At 41.7% G+C, this 25,397-nt stretch overlaps 1 protein-coding gene across 3 annotated transcripts in view; it reads left to right on the forward strand.

Moving 5' to 3' along the window:
- The window catches only part of LOC126199012 (anaphase-promoting complex subunit 4), a 154,668-nt gene that overhangs the window by 28,881 nt on the left and 100,390 nt on the right, over nt 1–25,397 (forward strand). For all 3 annotated transcript variants that reach the window (XM_049935693.1, XM_049935694.1, XM_049935692.1), the window contains 3 exons: nt 1,288–1,416; nt 5,354–5,616; nt 19,495–19,740. In XM_049935693.1, the coding sequence (XP_049791650.1) occupies nt 1,288–1,416; nt 5,354–5,616; nt 19,495–19,740 (638 nt within the window). The remainder of the gene's footprint in view (nt 1–1,287; nt 1,417–5,353; nt 5,617–19,494; nt 19,741–25,397) is intronic.

Consider the following 25,397-nt stretch of genomic DNA (forward strand, 5'->3'; position numbering starts at 1 on the left):
GGTATTGAATAGAATTGGGGAGAAGAGGAGCTTGTGGCACAACTTGACTAGAAGAAGGGATCGGTTGGTAGGACATGCTCTGAGACATCGAGGGATCACCAATTTAGTATTGGAGGGCAGTGTGGAGGGTAAAAATCGAAGAGGGAGACCAAGAGAGAAATATACTAAGCAGACTGAGAAGGATGTAGGCTGCAGTAGGCACTGGGAGATGAAGAAGCTTGTACAGGATAGAGTAGCATGGAGAGCTGGATCAAACCAGTCTCAAGACTGAAGACCACAATAACATTGGAAAAGAACAATATTAAAAATGACAGATAGGAGCCCATACATCAATGGTTTGATATGTTTAACAAGTGACCAAACTACTTAGAACATGTAAAAGGATTGATTGTAATAATAAATTAAAATATTTTGTCGTAGAAAAATATTTATATTTATTCAATGGATTCTAAGACACTGCTCATGATACACCATAAAGTAAAGTAATAACAGTATAAAATAGATGCAACAACTGTAGTATGTAACGTATTTTGTAAATGTAGTTGTTGTTCAGTTATTATTTCTGACTTACGCAAAACCCATATTGTACTTGCTCCATGCAAAGAAAATGTAAATAAATAAATAATAAAAGTATGACTGACCTTAACTCGTAAATTGATTTAAACATTGGCAAGATGGAGATGAAGGGTTTGTATGACCTCTGTGGTGCAGCATTTCATATATGAACACGTAGTGTGTCTAAAAAAAGAAGTGCCCCGTTCTGTTACTGTAGTTAATACTGTTCGAAACAAACTAAAAAAAAAGTGTTGTAAATATATGTGGAAATAATACTGGAGATGCAGCCCATTTTTACTTGTCTGTTCTTATCGATATTCAATCATCGTCCTGTGTTTTACATCAGACAATCCATATGTATCATTTTGAAGTTGTACTGGCATTATAACAATATTAATGGCTGTATTGTGTGCGAACAGTTTTAACAGTGAAGTGCAGTCCTGTTATTCCCTGCAGGAAGACATTCACCTGCCTTTAATCCCAAATATTTCTGGCCATGGGGGAGTTTAAAGGCATTGTATTTACCATATATGTTGACAGTGTGCACACATTACAGTACCATTTGTCGCATGCCTGTAATCAAATACGAGAGCACCCAGCCCTGTTTGCATGAGTTTGTGATTCATTGAAGAGGGGGGCTGAAAGATGAGTATGAATGAGTGGTTACCATGGCATTGTTTATTTTCCTCGCAAAGTTTTATTTTGGTTTTCAAATGTATTCTGTTTTTTCAGGTGAAGTTGCATTGCACAGATTAACATGGCAGAAGGTTTGGTCTTTTCCACCTCCGTCAGAAGGATTGTCTGTGAAGGGAATGGCATGGAGACCAGATGGGAAGGTGATTGCTATTGGCTACAACAATGGTATGTTAATATAGAATCCCATTACCTTTCAGTAGAGCCATAAAACACACACACACACACACACACACACACACACACACACTGAAGTCCACCTAAAATACGGGATGTTTATAAATGAATAACACTTTACAATATTTATTATATTAAACTTACAGTTATAAATGATATGTCAAATGAAAGAGCAACTCAGTTTTACCAAGAACCTTATAAATGTTCAATGTGGGCACCATTTGTCACACGGCACACGTCAAGTCTATAGCTGAGTTCTTCCCAAACGTTGATAAGTGTGTCTTCAGTGATTGTAGCAACAGCTGCTTCAATCTGGTTTCTTAATTCAGTGAGGTCTACTGGTAGCGGAGGCACGTACACGCGATCCTTGATGAAGCCCCAAACTAAAAATTTGCATGGTGTTAGGTCGGGGGAATGTGGAGGCCATGCAAAGCAAGTCCTGTCATTGGGCCCCTTGCAGCCTATCCAGTGCATGGGTACAGTGAAGTTCAACCGATTCCATACTTCGCTGTACCAGTGAGGTGGTGCACCATCTTGCTGGAAAATGAAGTTCTCTGGCTCATTTTCTTCCAACTGAAGGAAGAGCCATTGCTCTAGTGTATCAAGGTAAGAAGTGCCCGTTACAGTAGGTTCACCAAAAAAAAAAAAAAAAAGGCCCATAGACTTTCCAGCAGGATACGGCACAAAAAACAGTCACTTTAGGGGAATTTCGTTGCATTTGTACCACCTCGTGAGGATTTTCTGAGCCCCAGATGCGCACATTGTGAGTGTTAACATGTCCACTAAGGTGAAAGGTTGATTCATCACTGAAGACAACATGATCCAGAAAATCTACATTGTCATGAAACAACGTTTCGTTTGCGAAGTTGGCGCATAATCCATGGTCTGCCAACTTTAGAGCCTGTAATAATTGTAAATGGTAAGGACGTAGTTGTACGCGTTTTCTTAAAACTTTCCAAGCAGTCGACATGGGAACTTGTAATTCACAACTAGCCTTCCGGACTGATTTCTTTGGGCTGCAAGTGAACGACTCACTCACTCGCTCAACAGTCCCTTGACTAACTCTTGGTCATCCTGTGCTCTTCCCTATACAAAGGCAGCCAGTATCTTCAAATTGATGATACCATCTACGAATTTTATCATCACTTGGAGGATCACAATCGAACTTCAGCTGAAATGTATGTTGCACAGTAACTACAGTTTCGGTCTTAGCAAATTGCAAAACACAAAACGCTTTCTGTTCACTAGTCACCTCTTCGCTACTACCGCTTTCTAGCAGATTGCGGCGGAAACATTGCACACTGCTCGTGCGCACTGGTGCCAAACACAACTGTTTGAGTTGCTCTTTCATTTGAAATATCATTTATAACTGGAAGTTTAATGTAATATATATTATAAAGTGTTGAAACCTCGATATTCATGTATAAACACCCTGTATTAATCAAATTAAACAAAGAAATCTGGAAATCTGTAATACATTTTTTTCAAATAATTGTGTCTTTACATGCTGGTTAATTAGTCATTGTTTACTGTTTTAAGTTAATGAAGAACTAAAATTAAGTGTACCGTATGGTTATTAGTTGTCATCTAGCTACTGAAGAACCACAGAATAAGCGTAAAACATGGTCATGTATCTGCCTGTGTTTAAAATAGTGTGAACCTAATCTAAGAACTTAATAGATGTAGGAGAACTGTGCATACAGGCAAAATTTGAAACTACAGGCCAAAACAGGAAGTTGTAGTTTCTTTGGGATACTGCGCCCACCCTGTAGCCCCCCCCCCCCCCCCCCCCACACACACACACATATCTCAGTGAAGAATAGAAATCTTAACTATTTGATAAAAATGTTATGATCTCTTAACTTCTGCAACATAAGACTAACCCACAATGCAGGCAACATGAGTGGGTAATGTGATAATGGTATGTAATTTCCATCGATGCAAAAAATTATTTGATACACTCAGACACTGTGTTTATTTCGTAAGGGACTATGGCTCAGACAGACCCTTAAATGTACCAAAAATATCACAGTTGTAAGACTGATTAATGTTGAAGCATATTGCCCTAGATGCTACAAGAAACCACCCAAGCAATCACTGTACAGAACCACAAAATCCAAAAAATTAGTACACCCAACATCTAAGCAGAATAAGAATTATGATGCTACTATATCATGATATGGTTGGGAAGGGAGTGAGACAGGGTTGTAGCCTCTCCCCAATGTTATTCAATCTGTATATTGAGCAAGCAGTAAAGGAAACAAAAGAAAAATTCGGAGTAGGTATTAAAATCCATGGAGAAGAAATAAAAACTTTGAGGTTCGCCGATGACATTGTAATTCTGTCACAGACAGCAAAGGACTTGGAAGAGCAGTTGAACAGAATGGACAGTGTCATGAAAGGAGGGTATAATATGAACATCAATGGAATCTAGTCGAATTAAATCGGGTGATGTTGAGGGAATTAGATTAGGAAATGAGACACTTAAAGTAGTAAAGGAGTTTTGCTATTTGGGGAGCAAAATAACAGATGATGGTCGAAGTAGAGAGGATATAAAATGTAGACTGGCAATGGCAAGGAAAGCGTTTCTGAAGAAGAGAAATTTGTTAACATGAAGTATAGATTTAAGTGTCAGGAAGTCGTTTCTGAAAGTATTTGTATGGAGTGTAGCCATGTATGGAAGTGAAACATGGATGATAAATAGTTTGGACAAGAAGAGAATAGAAGCTTTCGAAATGTGGTGCTACAGTAGAATGCTGAAGATTAGATGGGTAGATCACATAACTAATGAGGAGGTATTGAACAGAATTGGGGAGAAGAGGAGTTTGTGGCACAACTTGACTAGAAGAAGGGATCGGTTGGTAGGACATGTTTCCGAGGCATCAAGGGATCACCAATTTAGTATTGGAGGGTAAAAATTGTAGAGGGAGACATAGAGATGAATACACTAAGCAGATTCAGAAGGATGTAGGTTGCAGTACGTACTAAGAGATGAAGCAGCTTGCACAAGGTAGAGTAGCATGGAGAGCTGCATCAAACCAGTCTCAGAACTGAAGACCATAACAACAACATTATCATGATAGGTCAGAATGTTGCAGTGGCGGATACAGAAAAACCACAAGGAGCGGGTGTTAAAGATATTTTGTGCTACCTTTACTTTTACCAAGATAAAAAATAATCAAGTTACATGCAGTGTTAAAGAAAGTTTTATTTAAACTGATTATACACACCTACAAGTCAGTGCCATCTTATGAAATAAAAAAAGTTACAATTGTGGTTCTCTTTCTTAAATGATGTGTTAGCTATCTATATGCCAGACAGAAACATAAAATGTGATGACGCGGATGCACATGCTACGTAGGAAAGTACAGCTACTCAGTAACTCATTCAGTCAAGTCAACGAACGAATAGCGTGTGGGCTGACTGGAAGGGGCAGCAGGGGTGGCAATGCAGGCGGCCTTATGCACCCCCTCATATGTATCCACCACTGGAATGTTGTAATGCTAACAAGGAAATGTATGTGAAAGTGAAAAAGCTTTATAGGTCTGAAATTATGGCAGCAAAGTGCTAAGCAAATGATAAATGTATAATGAATAAATGAATAGTGAATAAATGCAAAGCTGCAGGAGAAATTATTAACACACAAATAAATCATGAAGATACCAATTTCACTAAACATTCTAAAAGCAAATTTTGTCAGTGCTCACCCATGCGAAAATATTGTGGACAATGTATGTCAGGCAGAGGCGCTACTGCCAGGAATAAATAGTAAATTAACAGAAACTTCTCACTAAACTCCAGTATCAGAGAAGGTGGTCATTGAATCAATAACTAAATGTAATTTATTATCATTATAATCTTATTGGTTTTTTTTGTGCTGTACATGTGTGGAAAAACAAAAACATCTGTTTGATACTTTTTGACACAGGTGAAATACTTTTGGTGGATGTGGAGAACAAAGAAATATTACATTCCACACAGACTCAGAAAGAGGTTACATGTATTTCATGGGTCCAGGAAAGAGAGAAATCCAAAGATGTCAGAAGGAAGGGAACTGATGACAGCACAACTCCTCAGTCTTCTACCATTAAACATTGCAGTCCATTCCTGCCAAAACTGCCCTCTCTTTCCCGCAGCTTTGGCCCTGGCACTGGTTGTGTGGTCGACGATAATCCTGAGGACTGCAAAAAGGTTATATGTTATTACTTCTTTACTAGCATGTCATATACGAGGCGCATCCAGAAAGTAAGTTACCCAATGTTGTTCCCTTTAAAGCAGATATATTCAGCCAGTAAAATTGTGTGTGCACAACAGATCTATGACATGCCAATCAAATGCTGGCCAGACATGTTAGCCTGGTGTCAGTACCGTGGCTGCAGTGCCCTGAAATGGCGTCTCTTATTCATTCTCCCACCTCCTGTGAGGTTTGGTCAGTGATAAGTTTCCATAATGCCCAAAACATAGGGCCCATCAAAATTCATCGCCAGCTCTGTCAGGTCTGTAGGCAGAACATCATGAGCAAACAGATGGTGCGTTGTTGGTGTAGGCTTTTTTGTGAAGGTCGTCAGTGTTTCCACGATGAAAAGTGTAGTGGGCGACCGTCCCTCATCAGTGATCATATGGTTGAGCTGGTGCAGCAGCGCAACCTGGAGAACTGTCACTTCATGATTATGGATCTCAGCAGCCATTATTCCACAGATATTGTGATCCTTGTTGCATGAAATTGTCACTAAGCACCTGCTGTTCAAGAAATTGTTTGCCAGACACCTGAGCACAAATTGAAATGGTTTGGGAGCAGCACTGGCATTTCTGCAGCAGTATTATGATGATGGCAATGAGTTCTTTGACGATATCGTCACAGGCAATGAGACGTGAATTTCTCACTTGACATCGGAAACCAAACAGCAGTAAATGCATTGCCATCACAGTGGATCTCTGTTCAAGATGAAATTCCAACAGACTGTGTCAGTGCGGAAAGTGATGTGCTTGATGTTTTGGGATAGGAAGGGCATTCTGCTCGTTCACTTCCGGTCCAGAGGTGAAATGGTGAAGCTGACCATTAGTGTGAAACAATGCTGAAACTGTGATGTGCCATTCAGAATAAAAGGCGAGGAATGCGTACTGCAGGTGTCATGCTGCTCCATGACAATGCTCGTCCCCATGCGGCTCAGCGTACAGTAACTGTTTTGCAGAAGTTTGGCTGGGAGCTGTTTGATCGTCCGGCATACAGTCCTGATCTTGCTCCCAATGATCTTTTCTTGCACCTCAAAAAATACCTGTCCTCTGGCCAGCATTTTGACAACGACAAAGAGCTGAAGATGACTGTCACACACTGATTCCATTCGCAGGCAGCAGATTTCTGCGACACAGGAATACAAAAGTTGAGCTCATGATATGACAAGTGTCTCAATTTGTTTGGAGACTACGTTGAAAAATAGCTCAAATATTGCCGTACCTGTTGTCAATAAAGTTTTTCATGTAACTATGTTGGCTTTGTTTTTCAAAAATGGGGAAACCTACTTTCTGGATGCACCTTGTAACAGGTTAATGCCACTGATTTCTTGTAAATGGTTGAGATTGTGGATAAAAATATGTTTCCTATACAAGAACAAACACTCAAACACAAGTGATATTCTGTGTGACATATTGCAGGCAATGCTTAGCTGGACATTTAAAAGAACTTGAAATTTTAAACTTTTATTGGCTGTGATGCAGCAACCGTACACTGTTTAATTACAGAACACATATACAGCCACTTCGGTTGCACAAAATTTAGTTGGTTGACCATGGTTTCGATTGCACTAGGGCAATCTTCATCAGAATAAAAAGTTACATGGAATACATGTAATCACAGCATGGTGCTCAGACATTTTAAACAATGGTGTGATTCCATGTAACTTTTTACTCTGATGAAGATTATCCTAGTCCAGTCAAAACCGTGGTCAACTGACAAAATTTTGTGCAACTGAAGTGGCTGTATATACATTTTGTAATTAAAAGAACTGACTGCTAAAACATAGGCTGTGTTTGCAAACCCATGTCACTTTTCATTTATCCCCAAATCTTTTGTGAAATAGGTTTGTACTAGTCAGCAGGGTAAATTTGAGGTAAATAATATTGTAATAAAATTTGTGCAGATAAATGCAGGTACTTTGAAGCTTAATCATCATAAGCTCCAGTAGTGGAGTTATTTTAAGCAGTGGAATGTTACTCAACTTTTTAAATGTAGGATAGGCAATGTACTTCAGCTATGTCATTGGCTTTTCCTTTGGCTTACCTGCCCACAGAGTTGTGTTCAATGAAGATGATACTGACCACCTTTTTGATGAGTGCTTTCCATTCTTCTACCAGAAAAACAATCCGTGGAAATGAAAGTGCTGAGGTAGATATAAACAGACTACACTAAGTGGAGTGTCATGTATTGTAATCTTGAATTCCAGGACTGTATCCAAGCAGTTCTGAACCAAGTTGCAATAGTTTGTACCATGATACGCTCCCCTACAACTCTTTGTTAGCTTATATGGTAAACAACATGTGTTGGGCATGATGTTGAGCAGATTCAAGCTCAATGCATTTGTATAGAACATTTGGCTGGCAAACTGTCACTTAATTTGTATTGGCAAGTAATGGGAGAAGGCTGTAGTCCATTCCAAATTCTGTTATATTTGGCAAGGAATCTTTCAGGCCATACAGATGATGCTTTTGTGTCTTTATGCAGTGTTCAGATACTTCTTCTACCAACTGAAAAATTTTGTTATTACATTTACCTAAAAATTTCTTTGTAAGGAATTTCATGTCATTTAACATTTTTGGTTGAGAGACTATGTTGGAGAGAATTCAAGGTGATCCCCTTGTTACCATTGCTGCCTGGACAGCTGCCACAATTCTGATACATGATAATCACCTGGAGACTTGGACAATGTTACTTGCCATGTTCAAGAAGTATATCTCAAACAAAATTTGTCTTCTATTTAATAGGAAAAAATGTACATGAGCAAAGTAACTCAGGGAAGTTCAAACAGTGCAGACAGTGTCATCATCATCAGTGTTCTGCCTAAAGGCAGGTTTTCACATGGTAGTTCTCCAGGTTGTCCTTTCTTCTGCCATCCTCTTCAGGTCTGCATAATTTCCTGTTCCCTTCATGTCATCTATCACCTTGTATCTCCTTCTTCCTCCCAGTCTTCTCCCACAAACCAATCCTTCCAAAGCATCTACTAGCAAGCACTCCCTTCTCAATGAATGTCCCAACCAGTTCTTTTTCCTTTCTCTTACAACCTTCAGCAGACATCTTCTCTCACAAACACTTTCCAATACTCTTTCATTACTCACTCTTTCCATCCAGCTTATTCTCTCCATTCTCCTCCACATCCACATCTCAAATGCTTCTAACCTTTTTTCATCCTCTCGTCTCAGTGTCCAAGTTTCTGCCCCATATAGTGCCACACTCCAGACAAAACATTTGCCAAGCCTTTTCCTTAGTCCTTCATCTAATTTGCCACACAAGAGTCTCCTCTTTCTCTTGAATGCCTCCTTCGCTATGGCAATTCGAGTTTTCACCTCCTGGTGACATCTCAAGTCTTCAGTTATTGTGCTTCCGAGATATTTAAATTCACTTACTTGGCTAATGGTAGATTGTCCTATTTTAATATTGGACAGTCTGCGTCTTGTACTGATGACCATACTCTTTGTTTTTGCTGTGTTTATTTGCATCCCATATTCCACACAAGCTTTGAGCATGTTACGGTATATTGATAATTTTTACTTATGGACCGTCTGAGAGCAACTGAATAAAACACAATTTTAGTGCCATACGCGTTTCGCCTTTATTTTCTGCAAGGCATCATCAGTGGCAGGTTGCGTGGACAATTTCTTACATATTACGCTCCTGTTACATTTTTGGTGTTGTTCTTCTTCTTATGAACGCCAATTTGCGGTTTTTTCCACATTCCACAGCACTATGCAGTGAACGCTGAGCGTTGGCGTTCATAAGAAGAAGAATGCTGAGCGTTCAGTGCATAGTGCTGTGGAATGTGGAAAAACCGCAAATTGGCGTTCATAAGAAGAAGAACGCTGAGCGTTCAGTGCATAGTGCTGTGGAATGTGGAAAAAACCGCAAATTGGCGTTCATAAGAAGAAGAACAACACCAGAAATGTAACAGGAGCATAATATGTAAGAAATTGTCCACGCAACCTGCCACTGATGATGCCTTGCAGAAAATAAAGGCGAAACGCGTATGGCACTAAAATTGTGTTTTATTCAGGTGCTCTCAGACGGTCCATAAGTAAAAATTATCAATATACCGTAATATTACACGCAACTGAGGAAGACAGGACTACAAAAGTTTGAGCCTGTTATTCACTGTCCGCTCACTTTCTGCCCCTAATACCATGTCATCAGCAAATCTTATACATTCTGTTCTCTTTCCACCAATACATATTCCTCTTTTTCCCATCTAAGCTTTTCACACCAATCTCTTCAAGGTATACGTTAAACAACAGTGGGGAAAGGCAACAACCCTGTCTAACACCTCGTCCAATGCTGCTTCCTTCTGACATTTCATTTCCAATCCTTATCTTTACTTTCTGGTGTAAATATAGATTCTGTATCAGTCGTCTCTCTTTCCAATCTACTCCTTTCCTTTTCAGGATATCCATCAGCTTGTTCCACTGAACTCTGTCAAAAGCCTTTTCTAAATCTATAAAAACAGCAAAGATTTCTCTATCCTTTTCTATATATCTTTCCCCTATAGTTCTTAGCAGGCCAATAGCATCTCTTGTTCCTTTTCCTCTTCTAAATCCGAACTGCTCCTGTGCAATCCCTCTATCCAGCTTGCCATATAACATTTTATTCAACACTCTCAGCAAGACTTTAGCTACATGAGAAATTAGACTGATGGTCCGGTGCTCTTCACATTTTTTAGTGTTTCTCTTTTTCTCTATTGGTATCATAACTGTTGCAGCAAAGTCCTCAGGCCATTCCCCTTTGTCAAATATCTCGTTACAGAGGTAGACTATTTCTTTTTTTGCCTTGTTTCCCAGACTCTTCAACAGTTCTGCTGGCAAATCATCTATTCCACATGTCTTCCTATTCTTCATCTCCTTCAGCGCCTTTTCTACTTCTGCTTCCAAGATGGTAAATCCTTTTCCATCTTCCGGCACATATTGCTCCTCTTGCTCCTCTTCAACCTTAATTTCGCTTTGCATTTCATCCCCCTTATACAGACATTCAATATATTCTTGCCATCTGTTCAAAACCTCCTGTGGTTCTTCTGCTAGAGTACCATCCGCTCTTTCTATTTCCATGTTATTCCTCTTTCTTTTACGTTCAAAAACTATTTCACTAACCAGTCTATACATCATTTCATACTTTCCCTCTCTCTCCATTTTCTCTATTTCGTCACATTTCTGTTTCATCCATTTTTCTCTTGCTTCTTCAGTTTCTCTTCTTAACTCATTATTCAGTTTCCTGTACCTCTTTTTGCCTTCTTCAGTTTCTACACTTTTCCACTTTCTGCACTCTTCCATCTTTTTCAACATGTTTTCTGTTATCCATTCTTTCCTGGTGCTTTGGGATACTCTAATTCCTAGTACCTCTTTGGCAGAGTCCATGAGTCCTTCCCTCATTTTTATCCACTTGTCATTAACACTTTCATCAACACTACCTCTTTCCCATTTTTCCATAAATCTGTTCTCCAAATCTGATGCCTTTCCTACCACTTTTAGTCTTTCTATGTTTAGTCCTTCCTTTGCTTTACCTCTCCAGACTTTTTTCAACTTCACTTGTATTTCTCCCATCACTAGGTTGTGGTCTGAATTTATATCTGCTCCTGGATAAGCTTTAGCATTCTTCAAACAGTTCCTAAACCTTTTTTGTATCAGGATGTAGTCCAGCTGATATCTTTCCCTATTCAAATTTGATATCCGTATGTAATGTCTCCTTTTGTGGTGTTCAAATAATGTGTTACCCACTGCTAATAAATTTTCTTTACAAAAACTAATTAGTCGTTCACCTCTCTCATTTCTTATTCCTAATCCAAATTTTCCTACTGTACCTTCATCTCTTCCTTCACCCACCACTGCATTCCAGTCCCCCATGATGATAATGCAGGCATTTCTATTTTCTTTCTCGATGAGTTCTTGTATTTTCTCATAATATTCTTCCACTTCCTCATCTCTGTGCTGGCTGGTTGGCATATATATCTGTATTAATACTAAATCTTTTGAACTACCCTTCAGTCGTATCATCATCAGTCTTCCATCAATGTACTGTACCTTCATTACCTTATTTTTCAACTTTTGCCCTATCAATTTTCCTACTCTGTTTTCACCACTCTTGATTTCCCCTGAGTAAAAGAGTTTATAATCTCCACTTTCTATCTCCCCATTCTCTCCCCATCTCATTTCACACAAACCGAGGACATCTAATCTGTTCCTTTTCATCTCCTGTTTTGCATTCTCTAGCTTTCCTGCTTGCAGAAGTGTCCTCACATTCCATGTTCCAATCCGTATCTTTCCTCCCTTCACTGTCCCTTTCTTCCTTTCAAATAGGTCTACTCTCAATGTGTTCCCCTCCCGGAGATCCGAATGAGGGGAAGTTTTAACTCCGGAATCTTTCACATCGAGAGACATACCATGTACTGCTTGGGAATGTAATGTGGTAGATTCCTGTTACTTTCCACATAGGCAGTAGGATGCCCAGCCTGAAGTCAGCCGCTCACCATGAGTCAGACACTGTCTGTAGCCGCCCCTCTGGGGTTCAGTCGCTGCTTGTACTCTTTTTGTACCCAAAGAGAAAAGGTGCCTCTTCCGCCAGCTCCGCCGTACCGAAGCCTATCTTCTCCGCCTTCGCTGCCGTTGAGGTCTTCACCGTATTCCTGGCAAGGGGCCCTCACGAGGTACTATCACCTGGGACAGGTGAACCAAGGTTTTTTAACGAGGTGTTACTCCTCCCCCTCCTCCTTTCTCAACCGGGCTTGGGACCGGCTATGGCGGTATAATCAAATTTTAAATAATTTGACATGTAGTTTCATTTTATATATTACGCTATATTCCCATTTCTTGCACATTGTGCATAAGCTGAATACAGGCATGCATATCACAAGATGTCATTTTCAATTAAAAGTCTTCAGACATAAAAGTAACTTCAGGCATATGCCAAGGGAGGGTTATAGGACCACGACTTTTCAGTACATGTATAACTGGCCTAGGAGACAACATCAAAAGTTTCATAAGGATTTTTACTGAGTATGCTGTAATAGACAGAAAAATCACAATGCTAGAAATTTAGATGTGGGAGGCTAGACTTTTATTGGGACCACAATAATCAGCTACAGCAGGGCTCCAGTATTTTGGGGAGAATGTAGAAGATGGGTGAGGAGGGAAATGGATTCAGGAGAGAGAAGATACCAATCACTTCCTTCACCGACTCTCCTCCATCCCCCCACCCCTGTACCTCCTGGATCCATACCCATCACTGTTGATGCCATTTTTGTATACACCAACATTCCTCTTGCCCATGGTCTTGTCACTATTGAATACTGCCTCTCCCAATGTCCTTCAGGCTCCAAAACCACAGCTTCATTCCTCATACACCGTACTAACTATGTCCTTACGTGAAGAGAAAATTCACAAACAAATTCATGGTGCAGCCATGTGCACCCTCATGGCATTCTCTTATGCCATACTATTTATCGGCTGTCTAGAGCAAACCTTCCTAGCCACTCAAAACCCCAAACTCCTGGTCTGGTTCAGGTTCATTGATTATATCTTCATGATCTGGATCCAGGGCCAGGACACGCTACCCCCATTACTTCACAACCTCAATGCCTTCTCTCCCATCCACTTCACGTGGTCCTCCTCAGCCCAGTGTGCCACCTCTCTGAGGCTCCATTCACACTTCTGTCTCCATTAAGCATACCAACCACCAACAGTACCTGCATTTCAACAGACGCCGTCCCTTCCACACACAAAAATCCCTCCCATACACCCTGGAAATTTGGGGATGGCTTATCTGCAGTGATTGAAGGGCCCTTGCTAAGTATGCTGGAGGTCTCACAAAGGCCTTCACAGACAGACACTATCTCCCAGACCTAGTCTGCAGACAGATATCTTGTGCCATATCCCAACACTCCCCAAGCCTCCCATCACTTCTAAGAACCAGTTACAATGAAGTGCCCCCTTTGTCACTGAATACTACTCCAGGCTGGAAAGCTGAACCACATTCCTCGTCATGATTTTGATTATCTATCATCATGCCCTGAAATTAGGGACAGCCGACCCAAGATCCTTCCCATACGTCTTCAGGTGGTGTTCCATTGTCCACCCTACCTCCACAACATCCTAGTCCATCCCTATGCCATGCCCAACCCAAATCCCTTGCCACAGGGATCAGGAGCAAGACCTGCCCAATCCACCCACCCAGCACTTCCTGTTCCAGTCCTTTCTCAGGCTTCTCATACGCTATCAGAGGCCGGGTCACCTGTGAAAACAGCCATGTTATATAACATCTCTGCTGCAGTCATTGTTCAGCTTTTTATATTGGTATGTCTACCAAACAGCTGTCCACGATGATGAGTGGCCTCCACCAAACTGTGACCAAGAGCAAAGTGGAGCACCCGGTGGCACAACATGCAGCTGTACATAACATACTTTATTTCAGTGTCTGCTTCACAACCTGAGTCATGTAACCTACTGTCCCCCCACAGTCCCCCCACTGTCCAACCTACTGTTTCTACCCCCTCCGTCCTGTCACTTCCTCAGAATTCGTCTCTCATCAACCTCACTGTGCTCTCTGCTGATGCATGCACCTGTCTTTTTCCCCTTCTCTGCTCCTCTCCTCTCCTCTCCTCTCCTCTCCTCTCCTCTCCTCTCCTCTCCTCTCCTCTCCTTTCCACTCCCAATATCCCCCCATCGCCCCCTTTCCCTCCTCTCCGTCCTCCACAGCCTCGTAACACAGCACCCGTCAACCCTGTCCTGCCACCTGTAATCCCTGCATGCTCTGCCAGGCAGTGTTGAACCCTCTTCCCTCATTCGTACTCTGTTGTTATCCCTCCTCCTTGCCCACCCCACTCCAGATTGTTGCTACCATTTGAGATGCAGAGTGTGTGTGTGTGTGTGTGTGTGTGTGTGTGTGTGTGTGTGTGTGTGTGTGTGGGAGGGGGGGGGGGAGAGAGAGAGAGAGAGAGAGAGAGAGAGAGAGAGAGAGAGAGGTGCTTGCTTGTGTAAATGTGTGTATGTTTCTATTTTCTGTAGAAGTCTTAGCACAATGCATTTCAGCAGCATGCTGCTATCATCAGGTGCATTATACAGTTACTTATACATCAGCTGATAGGTTATGTACATTAGCTGTGTGTGCCAGTGGGGTTAAGAATTGAAAAATAAACCTGCGTGGAAGGATAAATCTGTTACAGTGTGTATATTATGTGAGTAGCATGATTAGGTAATATATATTGATACATTTACTTACATTTTTGTTGGCGATTTCATTTTCTGGCCCACAGAGCACAGTAACAGGTAAATCACAACTTAGCATTTTCACAAATGTCTGTTTACTTCTTTCCAAAGAGTTTTAAAATCTAAGATAAACACTTACAATTTCAAAGACTGTTTACAACTTTCAAGAGGGCTATAAAATTTAAGCTAGTTTACTTACAATTTCAAAAACAGTAATATATACCTGTTGTGAAGATGAAAACTTTTATTTAGATGTATTGGCAATATGGAGAATGTTACATGGGTACATAATGAAAACTATTCTGTCAATGGAATAAACATTTAATGTTGGAGAAGTTTTTGAAGAAGTTAACATTATTACTTTCAAGCTTATCATTTAATAATACATCTCCATGTATTGTGTCAAGAATGAAGATTTCCAGTTCTTCATATAAGTCCATTTGGTGTCCCTTATCCTTTCTGTGTAATGTATGAAGATCATTTGCAATATCATGGAATGGGTGGCCTGTGTCTTTTATGTGAGTGACTATTGCTGATCTGTTGTAACTGTTAGTGTGGTAAGCATTTGTGTGTTCATTATATCTTGTTTGGAAGTCTCGCCCAGTTTGGCCTATATAAAGGGACCTGCAGGTATTACGTACTATTTTATAGATGCCTGATTGTGAGTGTTTATCAGTCTGAGTGTGTATATTGTGTTTCAGTGTGTGTTGCAGTTTGTTGTGTGTTGTAATGTCGTGTGGTCTGAGAAAGTTGTAAACAGACATTTGTGAAAATGCTAAGTTGTGATTTACGTGTTACTGTGCTCCATGTGCCAGAAAAGGAAATCGCCAACAAAAATGTAAGTAAACGTATTAATATATATTACCTAATCATACTATTCACATAATGTACACACTGAAACAGATTTATCCTTCCACACAGGTTTATTTTTCGATTCTTAACCCCACTGGCACACACAGCTAATGTATATAACCTATCAGCTGATGTATAAGTAACTGTATAATGCACCTGATGATGGCAGCATGCTGCCGAAATGCATTGTGCTAATAAAATATTAGTTAAAAAAATGACTGCAGCAGTATAAAATTATTCCACATAATCTTATAATACAGTCGCAGACCTCAAACAACGTCCATATAACATTGATAAAAAGTATTTTCATCATACCTGTCTGCAACTCAACATGTCATCTTTATTGTAAGTAGCAATCTATCTTTTCATAATATTTCTAAAAACAAAGATGACGTGACTTACCAAACGAAAGCGCTGGCACGTCGATAGACACACAAACAAATGCAAAAATACACACAAAATTCAAGCTTTCGCAACAAACTGTTGCCTCATCAGGAAAGAGGGAAGGAGAGGGAAAGACGAAAGGATGTGGGTTTTAAGGGAGAGGGTAAGGAGTCATTCCAATCCCGGGAGCGGAAAGACTTACCTTAGGGGGTAAAAAGGACGGGTATACACTCGCGCACACACACACATATCCATCCACACATATACAGACACAAGCAGACATATTTAAAGACAAAGAGTTTGGGCAGAGATGTCAGTCGAGGCGGAAGTGCAGAGGCAAAGATGTTGTTGAATGACAGGTGAGGTATGAGTGGCGGCAACTTGAAATTAGCGGAGATTGAAGCCTGGTGGGTAACGGGAAGAGAGGATATATTGAAGAGCAAGTTCCCATCTCCGGAGTGCGGATAGGTTGGTGTTAGTGGGAAGTATCCAGATAACCCGGAAGGTGTAACACTGTGCCAAGATGTGCTGGCCGTGCACCAAGGCATGTTTAGCCACAGGGTGATCCTCATTACCAACAAACACTGTCTGCCTGTGTCCATTCATGCGAATGGACAGTTTGTTGCTGGTCATTCCCACATAGAATGCATCACAGTGTAGGCAGGTCAGTTGGTAAATCACATGGGTGCTTTCACATGTGGCTCTGCCTTTGATCGTGTACAACTTCCGGGTTACAGGACTGGAGTAGGTGGTGGTGGGAGGGTGCATGGGACAGGTTTTACACCAGGGGCGGTTACAAGGGTAGGAGCCAGAGGGTAGGGAAGGTGGTTTGGGGATTTCATAGGGATGAACTAACAGGTTACAAAGGTTAGGTGGACGGCGGAAAGACACTCTTGGTGGAGTGGGGAGGATTTCATGAAGGATGGATCTCATTTCAGGGCAGGATTTGAGGAAGTCGTATCCCTGCTGGAGAGCCACATTCAGAGTCTGGTCCAGTCCCGGAAAGTATCCTGTCACAAGTGGGGCACTTCTGTGGTTCTTCTGTGGGAGGTTCTGCGTTTGAGGGGATGAGGAAGTGGCTCTGGTTATTTGCTTCTGTACCAGGTCGGGAGGGTAGTTGCGGGATGCGAAAGCTGTTGTCAGGATGTTGGTGTAATGCTTCAGGGATTCCGGACTGGAGCAGATTTGTTTGCCACGAAGACCTAGGCTGTAGGGAAGGGACCGTTTGATGTGGAATGGGTGGCAGCTGTCGTAATGGAGGTACTGTTGCTTGTTGGTGAGTTTGATGTGGACGGACGTGTGAAGCTGGCCATTGGACAGGTGGAGGTCAACATCAAGGAAAGTGGCATGGGATTTGGAGTAGGACCAGGTGAATCTGATGGAACCAAAGGAGTTGAGGTTGGAGAGGAAATTCTGGAGTTCTTCTTCACTGTGAGTCCAGATCATGAAGATGTCATCAATAAATCTGTACCAAACTTTGGGTTGGCAGGCCTGGGTAACCAAGAAGGCTTCCTCTAAGCGACCTATGAATAGGTTGGCGTACGAAGGGGCCATCCTGGTACCCATGGCTGTTCCCTTTAATTGTTGGTATGTCTGGTCTTCAAAAATGAAGAAGTTGTGGGTCAGGATGAAGCTGGCTAAGGTAATGAGGAAAGAGGTTTTAGGTAGGGTGGCAGGTGATTGGCGTGAAAGGAAGTGCTCCATCGCAGCGAGGCCCTGGACATGCGGGATATTTGTGTATAAGGAAGTGGCATCAATGGTTACAAGGATGGTTTCTGGCGGTAACGGATTGGGTAAGGATTCCAGGCGTTCGAGGAAGTGGTTGGTGTCTTTGATGAGGGATGGGAGACTGCATGTAATGGGTTGAAGGTGTTGATCTACATAGGCAGAGATACGTTCTGTGGGGGCTTGGTAACCAGCTACAATGGGGCGGCCGGGATGATTGGGTTTGTGAATTTTAGGAAGAAGGTAGAAGGTAGGGGTGCGGGGTGTCTTTGGGGTCAGAAGGTTGATGGAGTCAGGTGAAAGGTTTTGCAGTGGGCCTAAGGTTCTGAGGATTCCTTGAAGCTCCGCCTGGACATCGGGAATGGGATTACCTTGGCAAACTTTGTATGTGGTGTTGTCTGAAAGCTGACGCAGTCCCTCAGCCACATACTCCTGATGATCAAGTACCACGGTCGTGGAACCCTTGTCCGCCGGTAGAATGACAATGGATCAGTCAGCCTTCAGATCACGGATAGCCTGGGCTTCAGCAGTGGTGATGTTGGGAGTAGGATTAAGGTTTTTTAAGAAGGATTGAGATGCAAGGCTGGAAGTCAGAAGAAATTCCTGGAAGGTTTGGAGAGGGTGATTTTGAGGAAGAGGAGGTGGGTCCCGCTGTGACGGAGGACAGAACTGTTCCAGGCGGGTTCAATTTGGATAGTGTCTTGGGGAGTTGGATCATTAGGAGTAGGATTAGGATCATTTTTCTTCGTGGCAAAGTGATACTTCCAGCAGATAGTACGAGTGTAGGACAGTAAATCTTTGACGAGGGCTGTTTGGTTGAATGTGAGAGTGGGGCTGAAGGTGAGGCCTTTGGATAGGACAGAGGTTTCGGATTGGGAGAGAGGTTTGGAGGAAAGGTTAACTACTGAATTAGGGTGTTGTGGTTCCAGATTGTGTTGATTGGAATTTTGAGGTTTTGGAGGGAGTGGAGCTGGAAGTGGGAGATTGAGTACATGGGAGAGACTGGGTTAACCACAAATTAGAACAGCATGCCACCCTCCACCTCAAAAAACTATCCAATCTCCTGGTTTCCCACCTCCAGAAAGGCAACTCACTCATCCTTCACAACCTTTCCAGCAAACCTCAACCTCCTCTCATTGCACACAAACCCAGTCTCTCCCATGTACTCAATCTCCCACTTCCAGCTCCACTCCCTCCAAAACCTTCAAAATTCCAATCAACACAATCTGGAACCACAACACCCTAATTCAGTAGTTAACCGTATATAAATTTTAGTGTTGCATAAAAACTATTTTGAAATGATGCAACACAGTACAGTCTTATTAATACAGCTACAGGAAAAGACAAATTACTATTACTTTGTGATTAGAGTTAGAAGATCAGCTTAAGCAAAGAATATTTTGTCTTTGGTTTTTGATACACTATGTAATTTATTCTCACAGTCTTAATATTCTTGTTGATGCTCTCGAAAATTAACATTAAAAATGCTTTAAAAATAGCCAGAAGATGGCAGCTTTCTTTCAGTTTGCAATGCTGTGCCTTGTGTGAATGTTAACATGTTCTGTTTTGAACGCAAGTTTTGTTTTATAAAATTGATGATGTTTTTTGTTACCTGTTTGCGGTTTCTTGTGTCATTAATAGTGTATCTTGCTGTAGGTACTTGATCAGGAGCACATTAACCTCCTGTTGGTGGGTCTGGAAGGAGGGCAGTTGCACATGAGTGTCTTTGGGCTGTTTCCCTGTGGTCATCTGGACATGCAGGAGAGTGTAACTGGAGGAGAACCATGCACAGTTCTGTCGGCGGATGTTTCTGATGACCTTCGCCTGTTGTTTGTAGTGCTTGGTGGACCTGTGAATGATTTAGGATTTACTGAAATTAGTGTTGCAGTCTTTGACATTTCTGTGAGTAAATTATGTACTTAAATAATTTTCTTCATTTTTTTCACACATTTCAAATTTCATTATGTATGAAATGCCAATCCTACCACTGTGTACCACTAGCTACTGATAATTATGTTGGTTCATAATTTTGGTCATATCACATTTTGGGAAAGCCATATCATTTAACATAGTCATGGTGATGACTTTTGTTTAGTTAATCCTAATCCCTGAGACTCATTCCATATCAGTTCATCCAAAAACTAGGAATTTTCCCAACCATCATCTCGTTTTGATGAAATTTGATTATTTTCTGCCAGCCAGTGTGGCTAAGTGGTTCTAGGCACTTCAGTCTGGAACCGCGCGAGCGCTACTGTCGCAGGTTTGAATCCTGCTTCAGGCATGGATGTGTGTGATGGCCTTAGCTTAGTTTAAGTAGTTCTAAGTTCCAGGGGACTGATGACCTCAGATGTTAAGTCCCATAGTGCTCATAGCCATTTTTGATTATTTTCTGCCTATAGAGACATGTAACCAAAACATTTTTTCCAGTTGATCATTTTCTGTTCATATCCACCTAAAGGAAAATTCACTCATCAAAACTATAAAATTATAAGTAGGGACCAGAAAATGTAGCATCTATTTTTGGCACACACACACACACACACATATATATATATATATATATATATATATATATATATATATATATATATATTTGTGTGTCTATCGACCTGACACACAAACAAACACAAACACACACACACACACACACACACACAAAAGTCAAGCTTTCGCAACAAACTGTTGCCTCATCAGGAAAGAGGGGAAGGAGAGGGAAAGACGAAAGGATGTGGATTTTAAGGGAGAGGGTAAGGAGTCATTCCAATCCCAGGAGCGGAAAGACTTACCTTAGGGGGAAAAAAGGACAGGTATACACTCGCACACACACACATATCCATCCACACATATACGGACACAAGCAGTCATATTTGAAGACAAAGAGTTTGGGCAAGGATGTCAGTCGAGGTCGAGGTCGATAGACACACAAACATAAACACAAAATTCAAGCTTTTGCAACAAACTGTTGCCTCATCAGGAAAGAGGGAAGTAGAGGGAAAGACGAAAGGATGTGGGTTTTAAGGGAGAGGGTAAGGAGTCATTCCAATCCCGGGAGCGGAAAGACTTACCTTAGGGAGAAAAAAGGACTGGTATACACTCGCGCACACACACACACACACATATCCATCCACACATATACAGACACAAGCAGACATATTTAAAGAGAAAGAGTTTGGGCAGAGATGTCAGTCGAGGCGGTGGTGAAGAGGCAAAGATGATTTTGAATGACAGGTGAGGTATGAGTGGCGGCAACTTGAAATTAGCGGAGATTGAGGCCTGGTAGGTAACGGGAAGAGAGGATATATTGAAGAGCAAGTTCCCATCTCCGGAGTGCGGATAGGTTGGTGTTAGTGGGAAGTATCCAGATAACCCGGAAGGTGTAACACTGTGCCAAGATGTGCTGGCCGTGCACCAAGGCATGTTTAGCCACAGGGTGATCCTCATTACCAACAAACACTGTCTGCCTGTGTCCATTCATGCAAGTGGACAGTTTGTTGCTGGTCATTGCCACATAGAATGCACCACAGTGTAGGCAGGTTAGTTGGTAAATCATGTGGGTGCTTGCACATGTGGCTCTGCCTTTGATCGTGTACACCTTCCGGGTTACAGGACTGGAGTAGGTGTTGGTGGGAGGGTGCATGGGACAGGTTTTACACCAGGGGCGGTAACAAGGATGGAGCCAGAGGTTAGGGAGGGTGGTTTGGGGATTTCATAGGGATGAACTAACAGGTTACGAAGGTTTGGTGGACGGCGGAAAGACACTCTTGGTGGAGTGGGGAGGATTTCATGAAGGATGGATCTCATTTCAGGGCAGGATTTGAGGAAGTCGTATCCCTGCTGGAGAGCCACATTCAGAGTCTGGTCCAGTCCCGGAAAGTATCCTGTCACAAGTGGGGCACATATGTGGTTCTTCTGTGGGAGGTTCTGGGTTTCAGAGGATGAGGAAGTGGCTCTGGTTATTTGCTTCTGTACCAGGTCGGGAGGGTAGTTGTGGGATGCGAAAGCTGCTGTCAGGTTGTTGGTGTAATGGTTCAGGGATTCCGGACTGGAGCAGATTCGTTTGCCACGAAAACCTAGGCTGTAGGGAGGGGACCGTTTGATGTGGAATGGGTGGCAGCTGTCATAATGCAGGTACTGTTGCTTGTTGGGGGGTTTGATGTGGACGGACGTGTGAAGCTGGCCATTGGACAGGTGGAGGTCAACGTCAAGGAAAGTGGCATGGGATTTGGAGTAGGACCAGGTGAATCTGATGGAACCAAAGGAGTTGAGGTTGGAGAGGAAATTCTGGAGTTCTTCTTCACTTTGGGTCCAGATCATGAAGATGTCATCAATAAATCTGTACCAAACTTTGGGTTGGCAGGCCTGGGTAACCAAGAAGGCTTCCTCTAAGCGACCCATGAATAGGTTGGCATACGAGGGGGCCATCCTGGTACCCATGGCTGTTCCCTTCAATTGTTGGTATGTCTGGTCTTCAAAAGTGAAGAAGTTGTGGGTCAGGATGAAGCTGGCTAAGGTAATGAGGAAAGAGGTTTTAGATAGGGTGGCAGGTGATCGGCGTGAAAGGAAGTGCTCCATCGCAGCGAGGCCCTGGACGTGCGGGATATTTGTGTGTGTCTATATATATATATATATATATATATATATATATATATATATATATATATATATATAAAGAAAGATGATGAGACTTACCAAACAAAAGTGCTGGCAGGTCGATAGACACACAAACAAACACAAATATACACACAAAATTCAAGCTTTCGCAACAAACTGTTGCCTCATCAGGAAAGAGGGAAGGAGAGGGAAAGACGAAAGGATGTGGGTTTTAAGGGAGAGGGTAAGGAGTCATTCCAATCCCGGGAGCGGAAAGACTTACCTTCGGGGGAAAAAAGGACAGGTATACACTCGCGCACACACACACATATCCATCCACACATACAGGAATATGTGTGTGTGTGTGTGCGAGTGTATACCTGTCCTTTTTTCCCCCGAAGGTAAGTCTTTCTGCTCCCGGGATTGGAATGACTCCTTACCCTCTCCCTTAAAACCCACATCCTTTCGTCTTTCCCTCTCCTTCCCTCTTTCCTGATGAGGCAACAGTTTGTTGCGAAAGCTTGAATTTTGTGTGTATATTTGTGTTTGTTTGTGTGTCTATCGACCTGCCAGCGCTTTTGTTTGGTAAGTCTCATCATCTTTCTTTTTAGATATATTTTTTCCACGTGGAATGTTTCCCTCTTATATATATATATATATATATATATATATATATATATATATATATATATATATATATATATATATATATAGTTATAATAGAGGGAAACATTCCACGTAGGAAAAATATATCTAAAAACAAAGATGATGTGACTTACCAAATGAAAGTGCTGGCAGGTCGACAGACACACAAACGAACACAAACATACACACAAAATTCAAGCTTTCGCAACAAACTGTTGCCTCATCAGGAAAGAGGGAAGGAGAGGGAGAGACGAAAGGATGTGGGTTTTAAGGGAGAAGGTAAGGAGTCATTCCAATTTCCAATCCCGGGAGCGGAAAGACCTACCTTAGGGGGAAAAAAGGACGGGTATACACTCGCACACACACATTATATATATATATATATATATATATATATATATATATATATATAATAAAGGGAAACATTCCACGTGTGAAAAATATATCTAAAAACAAAGATGATGTGACTTACCAAACAAAAGTGCTGGCAGGTCGATAGACTCACAAACATACGCACAAAATCCAAGCTTTCGCAACCAACGGTTGCTTCATCACGAAAGAGGGAAGGAGAGGGAAAGACGAAAGGATGTGTGTTTTAAGGGAGAGGGTAAGGAGTCATTCCAATCCCGGGAGCGGAAAGACTTACCTTAGGGGGAAAAAAGGACAGGTATACACTCGCACACACACACATAACCATCCGCACGTACACAGTCTACTTCTGTCTGTGTATGTGCGGATGGATGTGTGTGTGTGTGTGTGTGTGTGTGTGTGTGTGTGTGTGTGTGTGTGCGCGCGCGCGATTGTATACCTGTCCTTTTTTCCCCCTAAGGTGAGTCTTTCCGCTCCCGGGATTGGAATGACTCCTTACCCTCTCCCTTAAAACCCACATCCTTTCGTCTTTCCCTCTCCTTCCCTCTTTCCTGATGAAGCAACCGTGGGTTGCGAAAGCTTGAATTTTGTGTGTGTGTTTGTGTTTGTCTGTGTGTCTATCAACATACCAACTCTTTCGTTTGGTAAGTTACATCATCTTTGTTTTTAGATATGTTTTTCCCACGTGGAATGTTTCTCTCTATTATATTCATATATCAGTGCTATCAATAGAACCGACAAGGCACTTAGTGGAGGAGTGGAGCTGGAAATAACTGTATTCGCACGTTAGGGGAAGAATTCCAGTGAGGTCGAAATACAGTGACAAGTTTTGTATTTCAGTTGCTATAATGCATGTTCAGACACTGTATACTGGTAGACAGCCTCAGGTGTTAATAAATTAGAACTTGGTTACCAGAAGGAAGAGGAGCAGTGCAAGGAAACTATTCCACCTCCCTCTTTCATGGCAGCAGCCTACAGCTGTGTTCTCAAAAGCAAAAATGACACTTTATCACAGGATTCACTGATACCTTCTGATGTTGTGGGGGCTATAATCAAAATCTCTGATGGACCATGACTTCAAAATAAGAACACAACAAGCAATGCACAGCACAAAGCATTCAGTAATGGCTATTGCACAATTGGTTATTGAAGTTGGCAGAGTGTTGTGAAGGAGGTAGGTCAGGCCAAACAAAGGAGAGTGGACCCAACCTCAGTGGTATTTAGTGCAATTACAGCTTAAATACCTGCCACCTGAAACTGCCTCATTAGAAGTGTGCACACGTTCTACCAACTTTTGAACTTTATTTAACAAACAAGCATGTGCATTTCTTTGTTCTAAAATGCTAGGTCCCATGACTGAGTACTATGTTGCCATATACATTCCATTACACAGTGTTTGTTTTATACAGACCATTCAGTGGCCCACAGTTGGCATGACACCTGAGCATTGAGCATACAGATACATTATTGCATTCATGCACATTTTTTAAAGCATGTTCTTACGCTCATTACCTTTTCATATTGGGCTTCATCAAGTGACGTGTAGTGTCAGTAACCAAAAACTGGTTATGTTTTCGATATTATGCAGAAAATAAAACAGTTTCAAACTGTTACTGACAAAAAAGTTCATCGATATACAAATTGCTATGAAATAGTTGGAATTAGACAGTTTTGCATTTTGAAGCAGAGTTCGCATCCATATTTGCATTTATTGCAGAATGCCAATTTTTCTGGTTCCGAATTATGAAAGACAGTTGCTAACCCTTATTTACCATTAAGAGGTGAAAAAGCAGTACTGCCAAAAGTCGCATTTAAAATTTGTGAAACTATCCTAGCTTTCATAAGTAGTAGTTCTCCTTCGAAGCTATTGGTATTTGTCCAGTTGCTCATGTTTCAACTCGCCTTCGAAGGTGCACCAGCGTTTGATTACTGCAGGACTGTTGTCAGCAAACAAT

Source organism: Schistocerca nitens, chromosome 8 (assembly GCF_023898315.1).
Source record: "Schistocerca nitens isolate TAMUIC-IGC-003100 chromosome 8, iqSchNite1.1, whole genome shotgun sequence".
Classification (NCBI taxonomy): Eukaryota; Metazoa; Arthropoda; class Insecta; order Orthoptera; family Acrididae; genus Schistocerca; species Schistocerca nitens.